The sequence below is a fragment of the Poromitra crassiceps genome (assembly GCF_964638095.1).
Source record: "Poromitra crassiceps genome assembly, chromosome: 10".
In the NCBI taxonomy this organism is placed as follows: Eukaryota; Metazoa; Chordata; class Actinopteri; order Beryciformes; family Melamphaidae; genus Poromitra; species Poromitra crassiceps.
The window spans coordinates 49,548,313-49,568,825 of NC_139631.1; the positions used below are offsets into that span (position 1 = coordinate 49,548,313).

The following is a 20,513-nucleotide window of genomic DNA, read 5'->3' on the forward strand; positions in this document are numbered from 1 at the left end:
GTTGTGTCCCCCCCCCCCCCCATATCTTCAGTGCCTACTGCCCAGGTGGGTTATCTCGTTGAAAGGGCCTTTCTGTGTGGAGTTTGCATGTTCTCCCTGTGTTCCCCAGGGGGTTCCTCCATACATAATCCCCCCACTAAAAACATGAAGAAGATCGTCATTGTCATCCGACCAGTGACGACAACTAGGGGTGCACCGATCGATCGGCAAGCAATCTGTATCGGCCGATTTTGACCTCAAATATGCGATCGGCGATCGGCCATTTTTTGATATAATTTTGTTTTTTGTTTTTTTTGTTTTTTTTTTTTTTAATAAAAAAAAGCCCTATCACTAATCAGGCTTTCCAACGATATAAAATACAATGCCAATTGGTATTATTAAAGGGGAGAGATAATTGACCTAAAATAACGTTTCCAAACTTTCTTTGAGGAGTTTATATATCGGTGATCGGTGATCGGTAATCGGTGATCGGTCGATGATCGGTTGGTCAGATATTTCCCATAGCCGATCGGCAATCGGTGATCGGTGATCGGTGGCAAAAAACGTGATCGGTGCACCCCTAACGACAACATCCGAAGTTGGTCCCCGGGCGCTGGAAAGAAAAAACGACCACTGCTCCTGGCCTGCCCCCCGGAGGAAAGCGGAGGCAGAACGCAGCAGAGAAGATGCGATAAGCTCCGGGAACTTTTTTTTACAATTTAAAGTTTCATTTAATCACTAAATTAATTTCTGACTTTTGATGCCTACAAGCAGGGTAGTAGGTTTCAATATTTGCCACTTTACGAACATTCATGGCGAAAAATGGCTCCAGAGCACAATTGGCTGCATCTACATCAGCTGAGCTTTTTATTTGTGTAGTACTGCTGTACCCCTGCGCTGGTATTGCGCAATACCCTCAAGAACGCATCGTCTCAAACTGCCAACAGCGTTATGTGTGCTTGTGACCTAGCGAGTTCATTCTTCTAAGAACGACTAGCAAGAACGTTCTCCCCTATAACAAGAACGCATTCTTGGTATTGAGAAAGGGCCCAGGTTTAACGTTACAAGGACAGATGCAAATATGGATCAAACACAGCATAACACAGCGCAAATGCCTGGGTAGGTGCTAGGCGGAAGGAGTGGGTGTAATTCTCCCTGCTCTTTACTCACTGGCTGATTTGTGCCCCACTCATAAAGGGATGCAAGGGGTCGACAGAGTCTGGTGCGTGTGTGGACGTGAGTAAAAAAAAACAATGACAAAAGCAGTGTCGTCCAAATGATGGACAATATTGCCGTAAAGAGTGTGATTTGCAACGATATAAACGATAGAGCATCATATGAAACGATGACATTTTCTATCGTGAAAACAATATACTGTATTTTCGTCATATCGCCCAGCCCTACGTGTCATGGATGTTAGTTTACACATGCGTCATGCGTCATGCCTGCTAGCTAACATGCTGCCTTGCTCTCTAAGGCGCCCCCTGCAGGAGCGGTGATGAAGTACGGATTCCCCTCATTGGCCAACATCAAGACCAGAGAGTCTTACATCACTTCCTACGACCCGCGCACACGCACGGCAGCCTGGGTCATCGAGCAGCTAAGCCCCGCCACCCTGACCGGCCCCTCCCACCGGAAGTACTGCGACTTCAAGGAAGACGACAGGTAGGAGACTAAGAAAAAAACAGTGATCCCCTCCTTTTTTGTTTTAGTCCTAGTGAAATGTTCTATGGTCTCTCCAAATATAGCTGAATCGCTTGGTTTGACAAGTTAAAAAAAAAAAATTAAACATTTTACGAAATGCCTATGGAAGAATGAATGGTGGATGAAATCCCTTGGTTCGTATACTGCATGAGCATGCACTGCGCAAAACACCCCAGAATCCAGAGATGTTTTTGCCCATATTTTTCAAATCATATCCCATATATGATGATATCTGTGTTGGAAACTCTCCGATCACAGAACAGAGGAGATTTCATATCAGGAGCACGTTAGTAAACACTGTTTACTGTTCACTGTTTACCAACAACAAACATACAGTGGCTCAGGTGAACTGGTTTAGAAAGCATGGTGACATGTGGCAGTACGGCAATAATAGCAGCAAAAACTGTGCAAGTTCGGGACAAAGATTTTGTTCCCTGGTTATATGCGTCTTTTATTCCAATTCCAGGGCCCTGACCAAACGGCAGTATTTGACAAGTGTCGAAACACCTTTGTTTTGGCTATAAATCAGTTGAATATCAAATTGAAAATATCACATATAGTACATGTAGCTGTGCTCGATTCCACCAAAATAAAGGAAAGTACTGCTAATATGCAGCAGAATTGGTTGTAAAATACTGAGAACATATATCTTTATATTTGTCATAAGGTCATATTTGGATATTGTGGGATAAACACATGATGTACCTGGACATGTATTTGACCACCACAAATACTGAGTTAGTATTTCCCCAGACACAGAGCACACCCATACCAACAAATCATACCCTTGATATGCTCTGCACATGAATCAGTTAAATTTTAGAGTCAAAATATCAGTTTGTGATGTATGTGTACACCATATTCCACCACATTTTCTTCAATGACAAAAAATTATTATATGCAACATATTTGTTCATATTATAGCCTAAATACTGAGTCCACACATTTCCAATATATGGCATGAGGGCATATTCGCATATTTTATTGAATGTGTTGTCAACATTAGATGTATCTGGACACATTATACTATATGAGGCAAATATGGCTCAGTATTTGACCTGACATGAAGTATATACAAAGAATCTGCGGATATGTGCCTGATTCTTGCAGAAACATCTCTGGATTCTGGGGTCTTTCGCGCAGTGATAAATGCACTAAAAGAGCACCTTTAATTGAATGAGCTCACAGACCTAGCACTAAAATGCTTTGCCTTGCCTCCGAGGTACCTCCGAGGCGCCGGTGCTCCACGGGCGCGAGGGCACCATGTGCAGTCATCAATGGCACCCAACCAGCAGGGGGAGCTCAGAGTTGAGCGGTTGAATGTCATTATTGACTGCACGCCGCGCTCCTGCGGCCATGTGGCACCAGCGCCTCAGAGGCAAGGTAAATAAATTTAGTGCTAGGTCTGTCATATTTTGGTGAACGGTGAACTGAACGCAGCCGTTTGCAACTGTTTTAAATGTTGTAATGCACAGCAAATTTGAAATCTCTTATTTAACACCCTCAGAGTTCATATTAACACTCTCTCTGTGTTTATATAGGAACCACTGTGAAAGTGTTAAATTACCACTTTTAAAAGTGTTACTTTTATTAACACTGACAGTGTAAAGTATTAACTCATTCATGGCCAGTTTAGGACTGCCAATATTTAGCTCAGGCCAAAGATGTTCATAATTGTTGGTCATCATTCAAGACCCACAGTAAATTATCTATTAGCACCAAAGTGATTTGCAATACCTCAAAATGAAGATGTACGTCTCTGAAAAAAAGTGAGCTTTTAGCAGTTTAGTTCTGTACTCTACTTATAGCCATTTATATACACCCTGTTTTCACCAAAAAGGTCTCTCTGAGACGAGAAATGGGAGAAAAAGGCATTTTTGTAAAGGACACAATCTCAGGCAGAACTCGCTCTCAATTCTTTTATTTTGAACTGTATTGACATCAGACATGTAAATATTATTCGTTATGACACAAATGACAAAAAAAAAATATATATATATATATATATATATATATACATGAAGTGCTTTTTTTACATTCAACAATACAGTTTACTCAGTGTGAATGTGTGTGTCTGCGCGGGGCCCATGTGTGTCTCTTTACATTACATTACATTTCGTCATTTAGCAGACACAGCAGTAGAGTAACATCAACACACACACACACACACACACACACACACAGAGAGAGAGAGAGACTTCTGTCCACAGCTGCTGCTGGATCGCACCTCCTTCCCAGGGTACACTATTGATCTCCCCGCAAATTAGCATAGGAGGAGAACACCAAACTGGTATGAGATCAGCGTCTAGCCTCCTCTGCCTCTGCATCGTAACAAAATGTGTGGCGAGGCTGCCAAGCTTTACGGGCTAACCGAACTACAATTTTGCGTGATCTGTGTTTGAAAGAGCCTATAGTCACTTTCAATGTAATCCCGGCGGGTCTTTGATGCACGGCGCAAATGCGCTGTGAAAAATGGCTCCTGTCTTTTGCTGTGGTTTCCTCGTTGTCCTCCTCCTCCTCTCGTTCCGCCTGGGACACAGGAACCGGTCCGGCTTGGGTTTGGGACCAGGCGCTGGAACCGGATCGATCATGTTGGTCACGGGTTTGACTACCGCGAACAACTCATCCAGGTTCGCTGCCCTGCAGCAAGGCGACCAGCGCAGCACGCCGAGGGGCGTTTCAATGCCGTTTCTCCTCTCTGCAACAGGCAGCGTTTCTCAGTTTTCTGTTCTTCCTCCTCCCCCATTTCAAAACAACAGCTGCGTAGTTGTTTGTTCACGTGTTGTCGGCTTATCTTTGAGGCCAGGGACCTGATACCATGTCACAGGCTGGGGAAGTCTTTGAACTACGCTAAACATGAATAAAAACAAAAACACGTCAAACACGTATTTGGCGGGGAGGCACATTCCTGATAAGACGTTAAAGACGTATTTGGCCATGAATGAGTTAACACCACAATGGATGACTATAAACACTAGGACAGTGTTACCAAGCAAACTCTTATCAGTGTAAAATATTAACACCACAATGGATGACAAATATCCACTCTGATTAACACTATTATAGTTCAAATCTGTTATGTAACCATCCCACCACCTATGTGCAATAATTACTCCAAAAAGTACTGCAATGATTTTTATTATTTTCTTTGAACATAAAATGATTTGGCAGAACAAAGCAATAGCAATGCTCTTCACAACATGTACACATTCCTCCAGATAAACAGTATTGATGGCAGAGGGGAACCGTCTGGGCCTTCTAGGTATTCAGTGAAGGCCCAAGAAGAAATGGAAAAGAAAATAATTTTCCCCCTAATAAATTATTTGTATTTGTTATTTATTCGTTTTTATTCACTGAAATAACAGTAATAATGTCCCTGAATTGTTATTGATGATTTATTTTATATATATATATATATTTTAAAATAAACATTCACTGCATGTTTAGAAATGGCGTAGATAGCTGAGCCAGAAGGCACAGCTCTTTGTTCCTACTCTCACCTACTGTATGGTCATGAACTATGAACGTGAACTAGTTCATTTTCATCTGTGCGAATAGAACTTTGAGCTAGCTCTTGTGAAGTGTGAACTTGCACAACACTGCTAACCCGAAAGAGGGTGTGACTTTGGCACTATCGATGACCTGATGATGTAATTGATGTGATTGGTCGACAGCGTCCATGTTTACCTGTTGCTGTGATGTGATTGGCCGATAGCATCCATGTTTACCCTCATGAAAAAGTACTACTGCATCACTACTCATCACTACTACACAATATCTACAGAAAACCTACTGTTCCACTACTTGATTGCTATTGAGATGTGCAGTGATTTATGTAGGGATTTCAGTAGTAATAAGTACAGAATTGGCCCCTTTCACTGCTGATAATTACTACATAATGACTATTTAAATCACTGCATGATTACTACTTAATTACTTCTGTCTCACTATTTGGCTTTTGGGAAATGACTATATAAACACTACTGATCGCTTCACATTTATTATTGAATTACTACACAATGCTTACACATTTACTACTGTATGCCTTCACAATCCCTATGGAATTACTACATCCTTATGTATGTGTAGTGTTTTATCACTACTGATCACTATTGGATTCTTTTCATTTCTACACAAACCCTTTTGAATTACTATTGAAAACTGACACATTTGCTACTAGTTGCCTATTCAGTATCATGCTATATTATCGTGCATAATAAATTATTCTTATCAAACAATAATGAGCTTACTCAGGCTTGATGTTAAATCCATTTATTACATTGAATATTGTCCTATTTACACTTTAAAAAAAAACTTTGCCTTTACGATCTTCAGAACAGACTTCACTTAGCCATCACGTAACCTATGAGAAATTCACAGAACAGCCACCTGTAAGTCACATGTGGGAATTTACAAACAGGCCAACCTCATGAGACAAGATTTAAAAAAGAATAGCTTATTCTTACCAGCAGCTGCCTCCAATTTCCTGGTGGTGGTCCATTGATGTCCTTACAGTAAGCACCAGACACCTTGGCCTGGCATTACTTTCACTCTGCAGATAAGTTGAACAACAAGAGAAGCTGACCTCCACGCACATACAGTCAACCACAACCACTCTACACACCCTCATCTGATTGTGTATAAAGTTAATTTGATGGAACACATTAGCTTTAGCTAGCTAACACACCATGCTAGACTTGATTGTGGTTTAGGAAAATGCTTTCTACTTACAGTTATTGTGTTGTCGCTGTCACAGTTGGATCCGTTGGATTTGGGTATTTTGAGCTTCTTTCTTGCTGAAACTGCTCTGCTTGACATCTCTTTAGTTTACAACATTGAAAAAGAAACATTTAGCTTTGCAGCTGTCATGAACTCTGTCTAGTTTGGTCTTGTCATTTCCTTGTGCGCTGCTTCCCTCCACAGCTGCCCTCAATCTGGCCTCGTTAGCCCTGCCCAAGTAGTAGAACCTCTACTTGATCACTACTTAAAATATGTGTAGTGTTGCAGTAGTGTTGTGACTACATTCACTATACAAGCAAGTGGTAGAACCTCTACATGATTCAAATTTAAATGTCTGTGTAGTGAAGCAGTAGTGTTTGAACAGCTTTTTCACTACTAATAACAAGTAGCAAAATTCACTGCTTGATTACTACTGGAAACAATACTTTTTTGCTACAGAACTCTACTGGCACTGCACGAAAAGCTGGATTTCCGCCCCCTTAGATCGCCACATACGGCCACATACCTCTCTAATTCCTGGCTAGTCTCGGCTCTAGTCTCGGCACGTTTGGTGGCGCAGCTCACCAAACGTCTGGGAATTTCACTGTCAGAAACTGTCTGTCAGAGCCCGGCGAGAACGGCCGGCAGCAGACACGCCTACATTTATTATTAGAATTTTATTTGGTAGCGGCAATGCCATTTATCATAGTTCCAATATAGAGCAAGACACCGATGTGCTGCAAAGAGAGTTTATACCTGTTGTTTATTTTACAATAATTTTTCCTACCCGGAAGTGGTCCGCTTGCTACTGTGAGTCATCAGCAGGCTCTGTAACGTAGCCTCGGGAGTCGGGCTTATCGCTGGGGGAAAGACCTCTAGCCGCCGGGGCCGGATGAAACACGTCCTATTAACAGGTTATGTTTGTTTCTAAGTGATTAATATGTTTCTCCGCAAACGCGGCGATGTTTTGCGAGACACCCGTTCTGCATGAGCTGGGGGCGTCACTGCCCCCAGAAAGCAGGCCCGCCCACAACACTCATGATTGGTTCTCCGATGCAAGGCTTCCAACAGCGCCACCTAACGTTATGCAAAGATTTAAATAGTAATATTCTCAGTCTTACAGGAGTGAAACGGATTAAGACTGAGGGCTGAGTCTAATTCCTGGCAGTTCACCTGTGGTGTTGCGTTTGTGTTCTCCACTGATCGCCGAAAACGCATCCGCGGGTGCCGGCAGGGGGCGGGGGCGGGGGGGGGGACTTTCAGCCGCGACAATAGAGGTTTCACACCTTGCAGTGCGCATGGTATCACTTAATTAGAATGTGAATAGCAGCGAGGCCAGCCTGTCTAGCGAAAAACGAATTCATGGAGGGTCATGAGTAGTGTATAAACTATAAATTCAATGCACCACCCCCACATGTGACTACATAGCCACTACTGCACAAATAGGTTTTGTGTAGTGATTCAATAGTACTTTTTCATGAGGGTACCTGATGATGTAATGTAATGTGATTGGTTGACAGCGTCCATGTTTACCACCGAGCGACCAATGCAGACTACAGGGGGAGTGGCTTCGACCGTGGCCACCTAGCCGCAGCAGCCAATCACAAGTGGAGTCAGAAAGCCATGGACGAGACCTTCTACCTGAGCAACGTCGCTCCACAGGTACACACACACACACACACACACACACACACACACACTTTAACAATTTATGTCCACATAGAGAATGGTACAAGGACACAAATACAAGGCTGCAGTGGAGTACAAGAGGGGAACCGTCAGGGACCTAAGATATTCTAAAAAATAATATTTAAAATGTCATCTTTCTTTTCTCATTTTATTTTATTAATTGGTAATTTGACAAACATGTTTCTTAGTAAATAAACCCATTAAAACTGCCTATTCAGTTTGTGTTGGACGGTGAAGGGTTAATCAAAGAAGCCCTTTTTTTGTCAGCCTGTCAGAATGTAGAATCTTAGGCTTCCCGCTGTGATTTCAGCAGAGGGCTGGTGTGGTAATCTAGGATTTGGAATAGGATTTGGAATCACAGTCAAATTGACCAATCATATCTTCGCTCAAAATGGGAGGACCAAGTCCTCGCTACTAGGGGTGGGCGATAATGCACAATTTGGTGTCGATCCGATACCTAGTAATACTGGGCCAGAATCACCGATATTGATGCTGATACTTTTTGGCCAGCTGTGCACACAGGGTGCAGGCCCTATAACAGGGTTTGTCCACCCAATTTACTCACAATTTGCAAGCCGATTTGGAAGCCGATTTGGTCCCACTCAGAAACCATAAGATCTGCGGCTACCGAACTTGGTAGGTAGGTTCACAGTCACCTTTCACTATGGTGGCGCTATAACAGCCCTCTTTACGTTTTGGTCCATAACTTTTGGACCCATCTACAATCAAAATATTTTTTTCCCTGGATTCCTTGGGTCATTCCACTGATAGAGGCCCCGCCCATTTCCATCTAACTAGATTTTCAGCCATTTTGAATTTTCTCCAAAAGTGTTTTTTCGCTATTTCTCCTTCAAATTTTGTCCAATCTTCACCAAACCACATCACACAGTGTGTGTGGACTGTCCTACACAAAACTTTTCGCGTTTTTTTTTTTTTTTTTTTGCAAGACCGCACCGTTGCGATATAATCGACTTCCAAACTTTTGTGGGTGTGGCCTAGTTCACAAAAATCGCCCTAACTCCCAAACGCATTGTCCGTTGTGAATGAACCTTGGTACAGGTGTGCAGCTATGTACTCTGAGCTGATAAAAATACATTATTATGTCATTTTGACTATAGGGGGTGCTATGGCAACAATAAGTACCCGTAGCTCACAAACCATAAGAGCGACTGTTCCCAAATTGGGTACATAAGTTCATAGAGTACTCTTCTACTCTGGCCTAAAAAATTACACTGATTGTATCGTATTGCGCTATAGCTGCGCTCTTTACGTTTTGGTCCATAACTTTGGAACCATAGCTTCTACGATCAACTTTCTTTCTATATAGACCACGCCCATTCCCGTCTAACTAGATTTTCTGCCATTTAGAATTTTGTCCAAAAGCATTTTTTCGCTATTTCTCCTTCAAATTTTGTCAAATCTTCACCAAACCACATCTGTCCAGCACAAAACCTGTTTTTCCGTTGTTTGAAAGACGCGAAAGAAGAAGAAAAAAGAAAGAAGAAAGAAGCGGCCGGTCTCTTGTGCGCTGTTGCAATGGAACAATGGACTAGTTGTCGCTTCTTATCAATGCTCACTCCCCGCTACTAAAAGTAACGTTAAAACCATGTGTGTTGCTGCGTGCAAGAGGGCTCCTGTTTACCGTGAATATGACATAAATTCACTTGAACGGTTACACTTATGTAGCTAACATTGTTTGACTGCAGTAACAGATGAAGTCACAGCAGCTAACAAGCTAACACTAATGTGGTGGTGTTGGTGGCTGTGTGACATTGCACCACAAGTGAATTCCTAGACATTTCGAAAAATCCTTATATAAATGTAACAAGTTTTCTAGGTATAGGTATACATGCAATGATAAAATAAATGACAGATTGTTTATTTTTATAGTCCACAGAAATTGCAAGAAAATTCAGTATCAATTTTAAAGTAAAATTACTTTTTGCTGGGTTTATTATTATTATTATTATATTCATTATATTGTTCCAAGTACAATGACACTAAGGTTTTGCATTCATTTATCCTAATGTGCCTGGAATTTGCTTACTTGCAACTTTAAAGAAAGGGTCAAGGTCACTTAAGACAGTGGCTCTCAAACTTTCAAGGACCCCTAAACTGACAAAAATTAGACGGACCCCCCTTTGATAAGAGTTTTACTTTTAGATGTTTTATTACAGAAAGTGTATGAAACCCATGACCAAAATAGTCCTACATTCTATCATTATATTACTTGTGGATGGAATTATAGTGAAGTACCCCCCTTTTTGCTGGGGACCTGTGACTTGTGACAGTGATGACAGCTGGAGTGGATGGGGAGTGGTTAATGTAAATTAGCAGCTATTGTTCACTCCCCCATTACCTGGCTGGCCCAGGCCTGAAAAGTACTCACCTTTCAGGCTGATTTTCTTAGGAAACTTGATTTGAGTTCAAATAAATACAAATACATTCAAATAAGCATATCTTCTTCAATTATTTTCAGATTTCGATGTGTGATACGTCATTTGAAAGCTTACAGTCTGTAGTTTCATAATCTGTAAAAAACTGAAAAATGACCTCGGCCCACTTTGTACTCAAATTACCATTCCGTGTCACATTATCATGATTTTTTTCAGGCAGGATCACCATCCACGATCTTATCACAATTCTTTTTCATATTGGTTTTTAAGACTAGTTTGCAAGTTACAGTACAAGTACATCCAAACTAATTTCAGGGTTCATACGGTCATGAAAAACCTTGAAGTTTCATGGAAATTTAAAATATAATTTCCAGGCGCTGGAAAAGTTTGATTTTTTTTTATTTTTTTGTTGAGAGTTTCGGAAAAGTCATGGAAATTTGTTTTATAAATATTTTCATAACGTTCATTTTTAGGCTGAGTTTACAATAATTATTTACAAACTTTTTATGCCTCTGCTGGCAATAGCCAGGCCGGAGGCATTATAGATTCGGGTTGTCCGTCCGTCCGATGTTTGTTAATGCAATATCTGAGGAACGCCTTGACGGAATTTCATCAAATTTGCCTCAAACGTCGACTTGGACTCAATGATGAACTGATTCGATTTTGGTGGTCAAAGTTCAAGGTTACTGTGACCTCACAAACGCCATTCCAAAGTTTGTTAACGCGATATCTCAGGAACGGCTTGATGGAATTTCTTCCAATTTGGCTCAAACATAGACTTGGACGTGGGTTTGATTCCCACCTGGGACGCTGTGAACGCTGAAGGAATGCGTGCCCGTCCGCATGTCCTCGAGTGCCCACCGCCCGGATGCGGTCGTCAAAAGGGCCTTTCTGCGTGGAGTTTGCATGTTCTCCCCGTGCCTCCCGGGGGTTTCCTTCATATAGGAACCACCTGGTTGCTAATGTGGTTCCTCCTCTGGTCGTTAAGGGCGCCTGTTCGGAGGGAGGGGAACTGGTTGGAATAGCGTGAACCTCCCACGTGCTATGTCCTACCGGTGAAGCTTCCCCTGTCAGGTGAAAAGAAGCGGCTGGCTAACTGCCCATGTCACGGAGGAAGCATGGAGCCAGTTTCGGCTCTCCCCAGATAGGCAGAGGGTGGAGTAGCAACCAGGATAAATAAATTGAATTAGCACTAATGGGGGTTAAAAATGGGATAAAAAATCGGGGGGGGAAAAAACAAAAAAAAAACATCGACTTGGACACAAGGATGAAGTTAATTAGATTTCCGTGGTCAAAGGTCAAAGGTCAAGGTCACTGACCCAAGCTCATTAACTCATTGAGTGCCAGCCACTTTTGGAGAACGGACGCTCCCAGTGCCAGAGTTTCAGAGCGTTTTCAGTGATTTCTCGAGGCCCACAGAATATTGTGTGATATTACTATGTAAACACCAAACACGCACAAAGAACGATGAGACTCTCTTCTATCATCTGCAAAAAAAAGTTTATTGATACCATTTTCAGTTCTTTAGTTATGAGCCGGATAAGATATGTTGTTTTGAGCAAAAAGACACGTTTCAAATTAGAAGCTGAGTTATTCCGCCTTTTGTGAAATGAAGCATTTCAAGCACATTCACTGAGTCTGAAGCTAATATTTTCTGATGTAGTGACGTGGTGTAGTTGTGTGGTGCCCTGCGTGCCCCACCCCCCTCTCCCCCCCTCAGCTGCAAACTCCTCCCCACACTAACACACAGCCTAACATGCACCCAGTCTATTTTCGGAGCGCTCCGTTTTTGTGCGCCGGCTCCCAGCGCGACACGGAAATGCCAAACCGGACTGCAGGGAAAGGTTTGGCCCTTCGGCGTCGGGTGCTGCCTTTCTGGGGGCTAATCGTGTGGAGAAACTATGCAGACAGACAGACAGAGGCAGAGGGGCTCAGTTGTGGGCGCGGATTGACTGCTGTTCGCAGCCAACGTCAGCTGCAGACAGAGCAATCTATATGGCTCTGGCTGCAGCATGAGCGGTTTCTCTTTCATCACGGGGCTTTTTCCTGCTGTTTTCCGGACCTTTCTCTAATCTGGAGAGCACTGTCGCCACCTAATGAGTCCGTAAAATAGGTTATACACCTTCAATAGCTACAATATTTGTACAGGAGATGCAGGAGGCTTTGATCCACGTCCCACCGTCAAAAAACGCATTTGACGTCGATCGACGTCTTTGGCACTCTACGTCACTATTTACTTTGACGTCGATCGACGTCCATGGCACTCAATGAGTTAATGCAATATCTCAACAAAAAAAAAGATGGATTTTCTTCAAATTTGCCTCCAGCGCTGTGCTGGAGTCAATTGTTCCATGTCCCAAAAGTGGACTGGAAGAAGCGGCCAAAACAGGACCGAATGGGAAACTATCCATCAATCAGCTAAATATATATAGAGTGATTTCCACGTTGCCAGACACTATTGACAGTTTGAGCCTCCCAGCTGGCAAAACAGATTTATTAGAGAACGTGTATTGACGATGCGGTGCGCAATTGCCCGACTGGATTACACTGTGTAGTTGTTTGAGCACATTGCTCCAGCTGTAAACAAGGCTATCTCGGTGAGTACTCGACCAATTTGAAAAATAATTGTCACGATGAGTTTCTCAGACACATACAGTGTGGAAAACAGGGTCCAGGTTGAAAAAAAAACGAAATGATCCTTTAACTCATTGAGTGCCAATGACGACTTTAGTCGTCAATTCAAATAGTGACGTAGAGTGCCAAAGACGACTAAAGTCGTCAATTGCGTTTTTTGACGGGGGGATGTCGATCTAAGCCTCTTACATCGCCTCTTACAATATGGGAGCTATTGAATGTGTCTAACCTATTTTACAGAACCCTTAGGTGGCGACAGTGCTCTCCAGATAACAGAAAGGCAAGGAAAAAACAAAGAAGAAGTCGTTGGGGAAACGGAAATCGCATCGCATCCGTATGCATCGATATGCATGAAGCATAACGTTACTGTAGCTGTGCCTGCAGCAGCCAATCTGCTCCCACAATTGAGCCGCTCCGTGTCCGTTGCGACAGCACATCCGCATGATCAGCCGTGGAGTTGTTATTATTCTCAACTGGAAGCATGGTTGCCGGTGACAAACACACGCGGAACACTGTAAAAAAGCTGGATGTCGCGCACCCTTCACTGTGCACAGCAAACTCAGCAGAGAGCCACCAGAGACACTCCCATACGGAGGAGGAGTGTGCAGTTGAGGCGGGGGGGGGGGGGGGGGGGGGGGGGCACGCAGAGCAGCACACAACACCCAGACAGACCCAGACAGCAGGACAGGATTGGCAAACGCAAGCCAGAATATCCGATGCCCACCAGCAGCAAATCAAGACCAGCAAGAAGCTGCAACCAGCAGCGCACGCAGGGGCCAGCGCTGCTGGTTGCAGCTAAAAAATATTATTCTGCCAAACAAAATTCCCTGGCCTTCACTGTTTTATTGAAGGAAATTATTTTTGAGGTGTGACTACATTAGAAAATATTAGCTTCAGAGTCAGTGATGTGCTTGAAATGTTTAATTTCACAAAAGGCTCATTATCTCAGCTTCTAGAAAAGAATTGCTGTTTTTGGTTAAATCAAGCTATCTTCTCCGGCTCATAACTAAAGAACGGAAAATGGGATCAATACACTTTTTTTTGCAGATGATAGAAGAGACTCTCATCGTTCTTTGTGCGTGTTCAGTGTTTACATAGTAATATCACACAATATTCTGTGGGCCTCGAGAAATCACTGAAAACGCTCTGAAACTCTGGCACTGGGAGCGTCCGTTCTCCAAAAGTGGCTGGCACTCAATGAGTTATTTACTTAATCACAGCATATTTTTTTTATTATTATTATAAATTGAATGTGCAAACATCAAACGTTTTTTGAATAAACAAAAGTGCACACAATTATTTGTGGAGAACAATGAATGTTTTAAAATGTTCATTATTTTTATAAACAAGTGCAAATAACTACAAAAGCAGAAACAACCCTAAGCCATTCTTCTTTGCTTCAGTTACGGCAATGGTTTTCATTTTTGTCATTAAATTTTTTTACCCCTATGACCCTCCCATGTGTCCAAAGAAATATTCCCTGAGGCCTCCTTTTTGGCTATGGCCTCCGTTGAGAACCACGTTTGAGGTTTTTGTTCAGAAACTAACATGTTTACATTCCTCCTGAACTCAGCTGAACCCCTCCCCACACTGTAGGAGCCCCCCCAATCAAACGTGACCCTGCAGCCACAGCAGCAGGACTTCACCCGCCCTACCAGATCGATCTAATTGAATGCCTCCTTAACTTGTACTGTAAATTCATGTAAATTCACTGCTTATTTAACACCTATTTAACTCAGACTGTAAACTGTCATGTAAATTCAATGTAAACTCATATTTAACTCGGACTGTAAATTCATGTAAATTCAACGTAACATATTTAATATCCATGGAACACTCCTCCACTCATGTACATATTGTGTATATATATATATATATATATATATATATAATATGATTGATTGATTGATTGATTGATTGATTGATTGATTGATTTCTTTCTTTCTTTCTTTATTTACGTGTCACACACAAATGGTGCCCAGCCCGTATGGGCTTATGAGACACGACAAAAACAGATACAAAACTGTGGTTTACAATACTTCCATAGTACTTCCACAGCTTCCATATTTCAGAATGCAAGATAACAAACAAAAGCACACACGGTGTCATATAGAAAAATAGTTCAATCATGAGAGGCCAGTCGGTAAGATTTAACAAACTTTACTTAGCAATCGGCATGCATGGCAAATACTCTGGCGCATGACTCCATTAGCCAGTGGCGCTGCTCCCGAGGCAAGAGGAGGGCATCTGCCCAGGCGGCGCATGACTCCATTAGCCAGTGGCGCTGCTCTTGAGGCAAGAGGAGGGCATCTGCTTAGGCTAGGAGATCCCCCCCCCCGTGGGGGATCAGGAGTCACGACTCGTTGGTGGCGGACTGGGGAGGTGGGTGGGGCAAAACAATGCTCCGGAGGAGGGCTCAAGGGAGATGGACTGCTGTGAAGCTGCTGCTGTTATGATCGGCCAGAGAGAGAGAGGTGACGTAGAACCCTTGCTATATATATGAGAATTAACTGACGTCATATCTGACGTCATTACGGACGTCATACTAAGACTTTGACTGACCACGTCATACTAGAACTTGATTGACGTCAGGGGTGATCGGACTAGATTATGCACGAATGGCCTTCTGCTTGAACTATGGTCTAGAGACCTCACTTCAATCATGAGAGGCCAGTCGGTAAGATTTAACAAACTTTACTTAGCAATCGGCATGCATGGCAAATACTCTGGCGCATGACTCCATTAGCCAGTGGCGCTGCTCCCGAGGCAAGAGGAGGGCATCTGCCCAGGCTAGGAGATCCCCCAAAAGGAAGATCTGATTACCGGAGGTTAATTGAGATCTGCGGGCACCGGTAGTTGGTTGTACTTTTCTGGCCTTCGACCTTTTTTAACGACTTATGGCTACTTGCGGCTGGCGCTTCCCAACTCGGTCGGGCCTTCGATCTTGACCCCCCTACTTGCGTTGCGGCTGGCGCTTCCCAGCTCGGTCGGGCCGGGGGATCTCCCAGCCTATGCAGGCGCCCTCCTCCCGCCCCAAGAGCAGCGCCACCGGCCAACGGAGCCAAGCGCCAAAGCACCCGCCATGCATGCCGACCGCCAAACAAAGCCCGTCCAATCCCACCAACTGGCCCCTCCCGATCGAAGCGAGGTCTCCAGACCACACCCCAAGCAGAAGGCCACCCACGCACAATCCGATCATCCCCTGACGACAGTCAAGCTCCAGCATAACGTGGACGTCCGCCATGACGTCAAATATGACGCCAGCCAATCCTCACACACACAGCAAGGGCTCCACGCCACCTCTCTCTCTCCGGCCGACCACAGCAGCAGCAGCCCCACGGCAGTCCATCCCCCCTGAAGCCGGCCTCCGAAGCGCTGCCCTGCCCCACCCACCTCCCCAGTCCGCCACCAACGAGTCTTGACTCCTGATCCCCCACGGGGGGGGGATCTCCTAGCCTATGCAGGTGCCCTCCTCTTGCCTCAAGAGCAGCGCCACTGGCCAATGGAGTCAAGCGGCGGACTGGGGAGGTGGGCGGGGCAAAACAACGCTCCGGAGGAGGGCTCAAGGAAGATGGACTGCTGTGAAGCTGCTGCTGTTATGATCGGCCAGAGAGAGAGAGGTGACGTAGAACCCTTGCTATATATATGAGAATTAACTGACGTCATATCTGACGTCATTACGGACGTCATACTAAGACTTTGACTGACCACGTCATACTAGAACTTGATTGACGTCAGGGGTGATCGGACTAGATTATGCACGAATGGCCTTCTGCTTGAACTATGGTCTAGAGACCTCACAACATATTCATTACAAACCTATATACAAACAGCATATTTTTTCTTCTTTCCAAGGCATTACTAATAAATTGAGCTATATCAAAGACTCTCTTATTAAAAGAAAAATTCAAGTCTAGGCACATCCTGCAACCAAAAAGCTTCAGGGTGAACAACAAACACTTTTTCATACTTTGTGTGTCTCAGGTCATCATACAGAGGGCAGTAAAACACAAAATGAATTTCATTTATTTTCATATATATATATTTGATTTAATTTGATTCGATTGCACTTGCAACGTTGTGTTTGTCTTTTAGTTATCTTCCTACTTTTTTTTATCTCTGTATATTAACCTGACTGCTACACTGCATACAGACACTAAGACAAATTCCTCATATGTAACCCAACCTGTCCTTCAACTTTATTAATGAACAGCACAGCAGAAACACATCATGTTTAACATTTAACCCTTCATTATATGAACTCCGTGTCTTTCTTTCTCTCTCACAGACATACACACAAGCACACATGCTCACACATACAAATGATGCATTCTTCACATTTTGACAGTGAATTTATTATGAACTAGTAGCTGTTTTAAACATACTCTGTCTCTCTTTCTCTCTCAGCCTACAGTATGTGCTATTAGTCAAATGATATAAAGGGTGACAGTGTTGCTTTAGATACATGCATGTATGTTACCTTAAGTTTTTCTAAATAATCACAACCGAGCATCTCTGCTAACTCCAGGAGAGCTGGATAGTTGGTATGATGGGCGATTTCATGCTTCACCAGCCAGTCTTCTTCTTTTCGTTTCTTCAAAGCGATGTTATATGACAGTCTCCCATTTCTTGACACAGATCTTTGCGTGTGTGTTGAATTCTGCAAGGTCTTTTTGGCTGCAGGGGTCGGGTAGTAGAGGGCAGATGAGGCAGTGCTCCATGGTGTGGTCTGCTTCACCACATTCACAGGTGGTTGGTCCAGTCTTGTAGCCCCATTTTTCCAGAGCAACCCTGGATTGTCCCATTCTTGTTCTCAGGCAGTTCAGGGTTTTCCACTGGGTCCATGGTGCGTATCAGCCAGGAGGGAGTTCAGCAGGAAGGATTTGCATGTCAACTGGAGGGGGAGGTTCCTTTCGGAGTTTTTCCAACCAGAGCTGGAGTCTGGTTTCTTCCCTGGATGTTGTTAGGGGTTGGACATGGCTGAGAAAGGTTCTTCTTGACTTAAGTCGTTGTGTGGGGGGTTGACGTCCATGAAGGGTGTGGCGTTCGTCTGTTTTGGCTTTTGCATCTCGACTTGGCTTGTAACTTCCCGTCTGATGTTGGCAGGGGCAATACCAGCAAGGAGGTGTATGTTGTTTGTGTTGGTGGGTTTCAGGCATCCAGTGATCTGGCGACAGGTGTTATTCAGTGCCGGGTCTAATTTCTTAGCGTGGGCTGATCGCTCCCATACAGGGCAGGCATATTCTGCAGATGAATAGCATAGGGCTAGGGCAGTTGTTCTTAGGGTGGGTGCTGTGGCTCCCCATTTTGAGTTAGTCAGTTTCCGTGAGATGTTATTTCAGGACTCGACTTTGGATTTAGTGTTGCTGATGTGTTCAGTAAAGGCATTGGAAGCACCCACCACAGGCTCATGCTCAACTCTCAACACAGTGGGTCAAAGGCTTCTGTGACACTGTGACCTGGACAATGCAGCAAAATAACAAGACAATTTTACATTTAAAATCATTAGGCCTATATTACTGAATTATATCACAGAAATTGAATCATTAGACTAAATCTTACCCCCCCCCCCGCACCTTTGAATCTTTGAACCCCACACACTACAGGATCATTTGGGAAGATTATCTGCACGACGCGCCTCAAATCGGGAGCACCCCCGAGAAAATCGGGAGGGGGGAATCTTGGCCATAATCTTGCAAATTATCCTGTAGTGTGGGGTAGGCATTAGTAATGTGACGTTACCGCAACAGCGATCATTAAGGCAGTATGGATTATTATAACGACTGGACACGTGGAAATAACTAGTAAGCCTGCTCTTTGCAGACATGGGGGGGGGGGGGTTCACGTGTGAACACAGCATATAAAATGGAAGCTACACATTTCCATTTGTTTTAAAATGATGTGATTGGAACTTACCATGTGTAGTTTGGTACAACTACAGGATGTATTTTGGATTTTTCAACCAGTCTGGGTCCCGGCCAAATTTTCGATGTTCTGCATAATTTCTTCCGACTGGTCCAGCTTCGTTCGGAACATCGACATCCACAGCATCCACGTTGATAGCGGCTTCGTTCGGACCATCGAAACCCACGTCGATAGCGGCTTCATTTGGACCAACAAGATCCACAACATCCATGTCTATAGCGGCTTTAACCGAGTCTGCATCTACCACTTCTGTCCCATCTCCATCGTTGTTTTTGCGTGGTGCGGGAGCTTTGCAGAAGAACTTTGATATACTTGGTTGTCCGTCCCCTGTGGCTGCGTTAAAGGATGGGTTTTCCGTGGTGAATATGAAGATCTATTAAATGTAACGCATCTATGGAGTTGGAATCCGTTGAAATTTTTTGAATCGGTGGTTCCTAGCCAGAGAAATCAAAGAAAATGTTTTACACAGTAGTATTGATGCAGGTGCAGAAAGAATAGATGCCAGCAATAACTGCTCAAAGACCTCAAAGAATCTACTGCATCTAATGTAAATATCAACCTATTAGCTACAGCTTTTACAGCCCCATACTGGCATGACTGATTAAAGTGGCAAATAACCAAAGCAACATATATTTGAAATTTTAATACAGGTTCTGACAATATATAAACACTATGTAAAATATAATAAGATGTAGCCTACAAAAATGAAAATGTATGTCTAGCAAATTCTAAGATTTCAAAAATGTTCTTCTATGTCATGGATTGTTTGCTGGAAGCCACGGTATTGTTTATCAGGTGAAGGGTACATGGATCGCCTGCACAACACGCTGGCAAAACAATACAACGATGCCTCCCTCTCTTGCACTGTAGAACCCACTGGAGGAAATGTCGATAGGCTATCAGGCGACACTGTCAGCAAAAAAACAAAAACAAAGAAAAAACAGTATTAGAACGGCAAGCCTATTTTCAGTGTAACGTTTGACTTACATACAAATGTTCTGCTAAATATTATTATGCAAAAAACGATTGGTTATCATCATAATCTACTGCTAGCTATCAGGACTAACTTTACACAGACACCAAAACAGTATTGTAACGTATTGTTACACGTTGTATCGCTATGAAAAACATAATCACATAATTATTTAATTTATTCCCAGATGCCACTATTCTAAGACCAAAACAGTATAGTAATGTATTACACGTTCTGCTATTACAGTACTTACTCGATGCTGTTGGCCTTTGCTGTCTCTTCTAGTTTATTTTCTGTCTCCTCACAAAAGTTTCTCAAACCCAACGATCCATGGTCCAAAACTTTGATGCAACGTTACACATCCCTCTCGTTCCTCGGCATATTCTGCGACTTCTTCAAGAAGAAATTGGCCTCTTGCTGTAGCCGAGCGATCCATCGGAGCACATTTGTGGCAGCGGCACGATGCAGAATTTGTCCCCGCACAGGGAGCCTCG

The 20,513-nt window shown here is 43.4% G+C and overlaps 1 protein-coding gene across 1 annotated transcript in view; it reads left to right on the forward strand.

Moving 5' to 3' along the window:
- The window catches only part of endog (endonuclease G), a 60,853-nt gene that overhangs the window by 5,695 nt on the left and 34,645 nt on the right, over positions 1-20,513 (forward strand). Inside the window, exons 2-3 of the mRNA XM_083644468.1 lie at positions 1,457-1,644; positions 7,923-8,064. Coding sequence (XP_083500594.1) covers positions 1,457-1,644; positions 7,923-8,064 — 330 coding nt within the window. The remainder of the gene's footprint in view (positions 1-1,456; positions 1,645-7,922; positions 8,065-20,513) is intronic.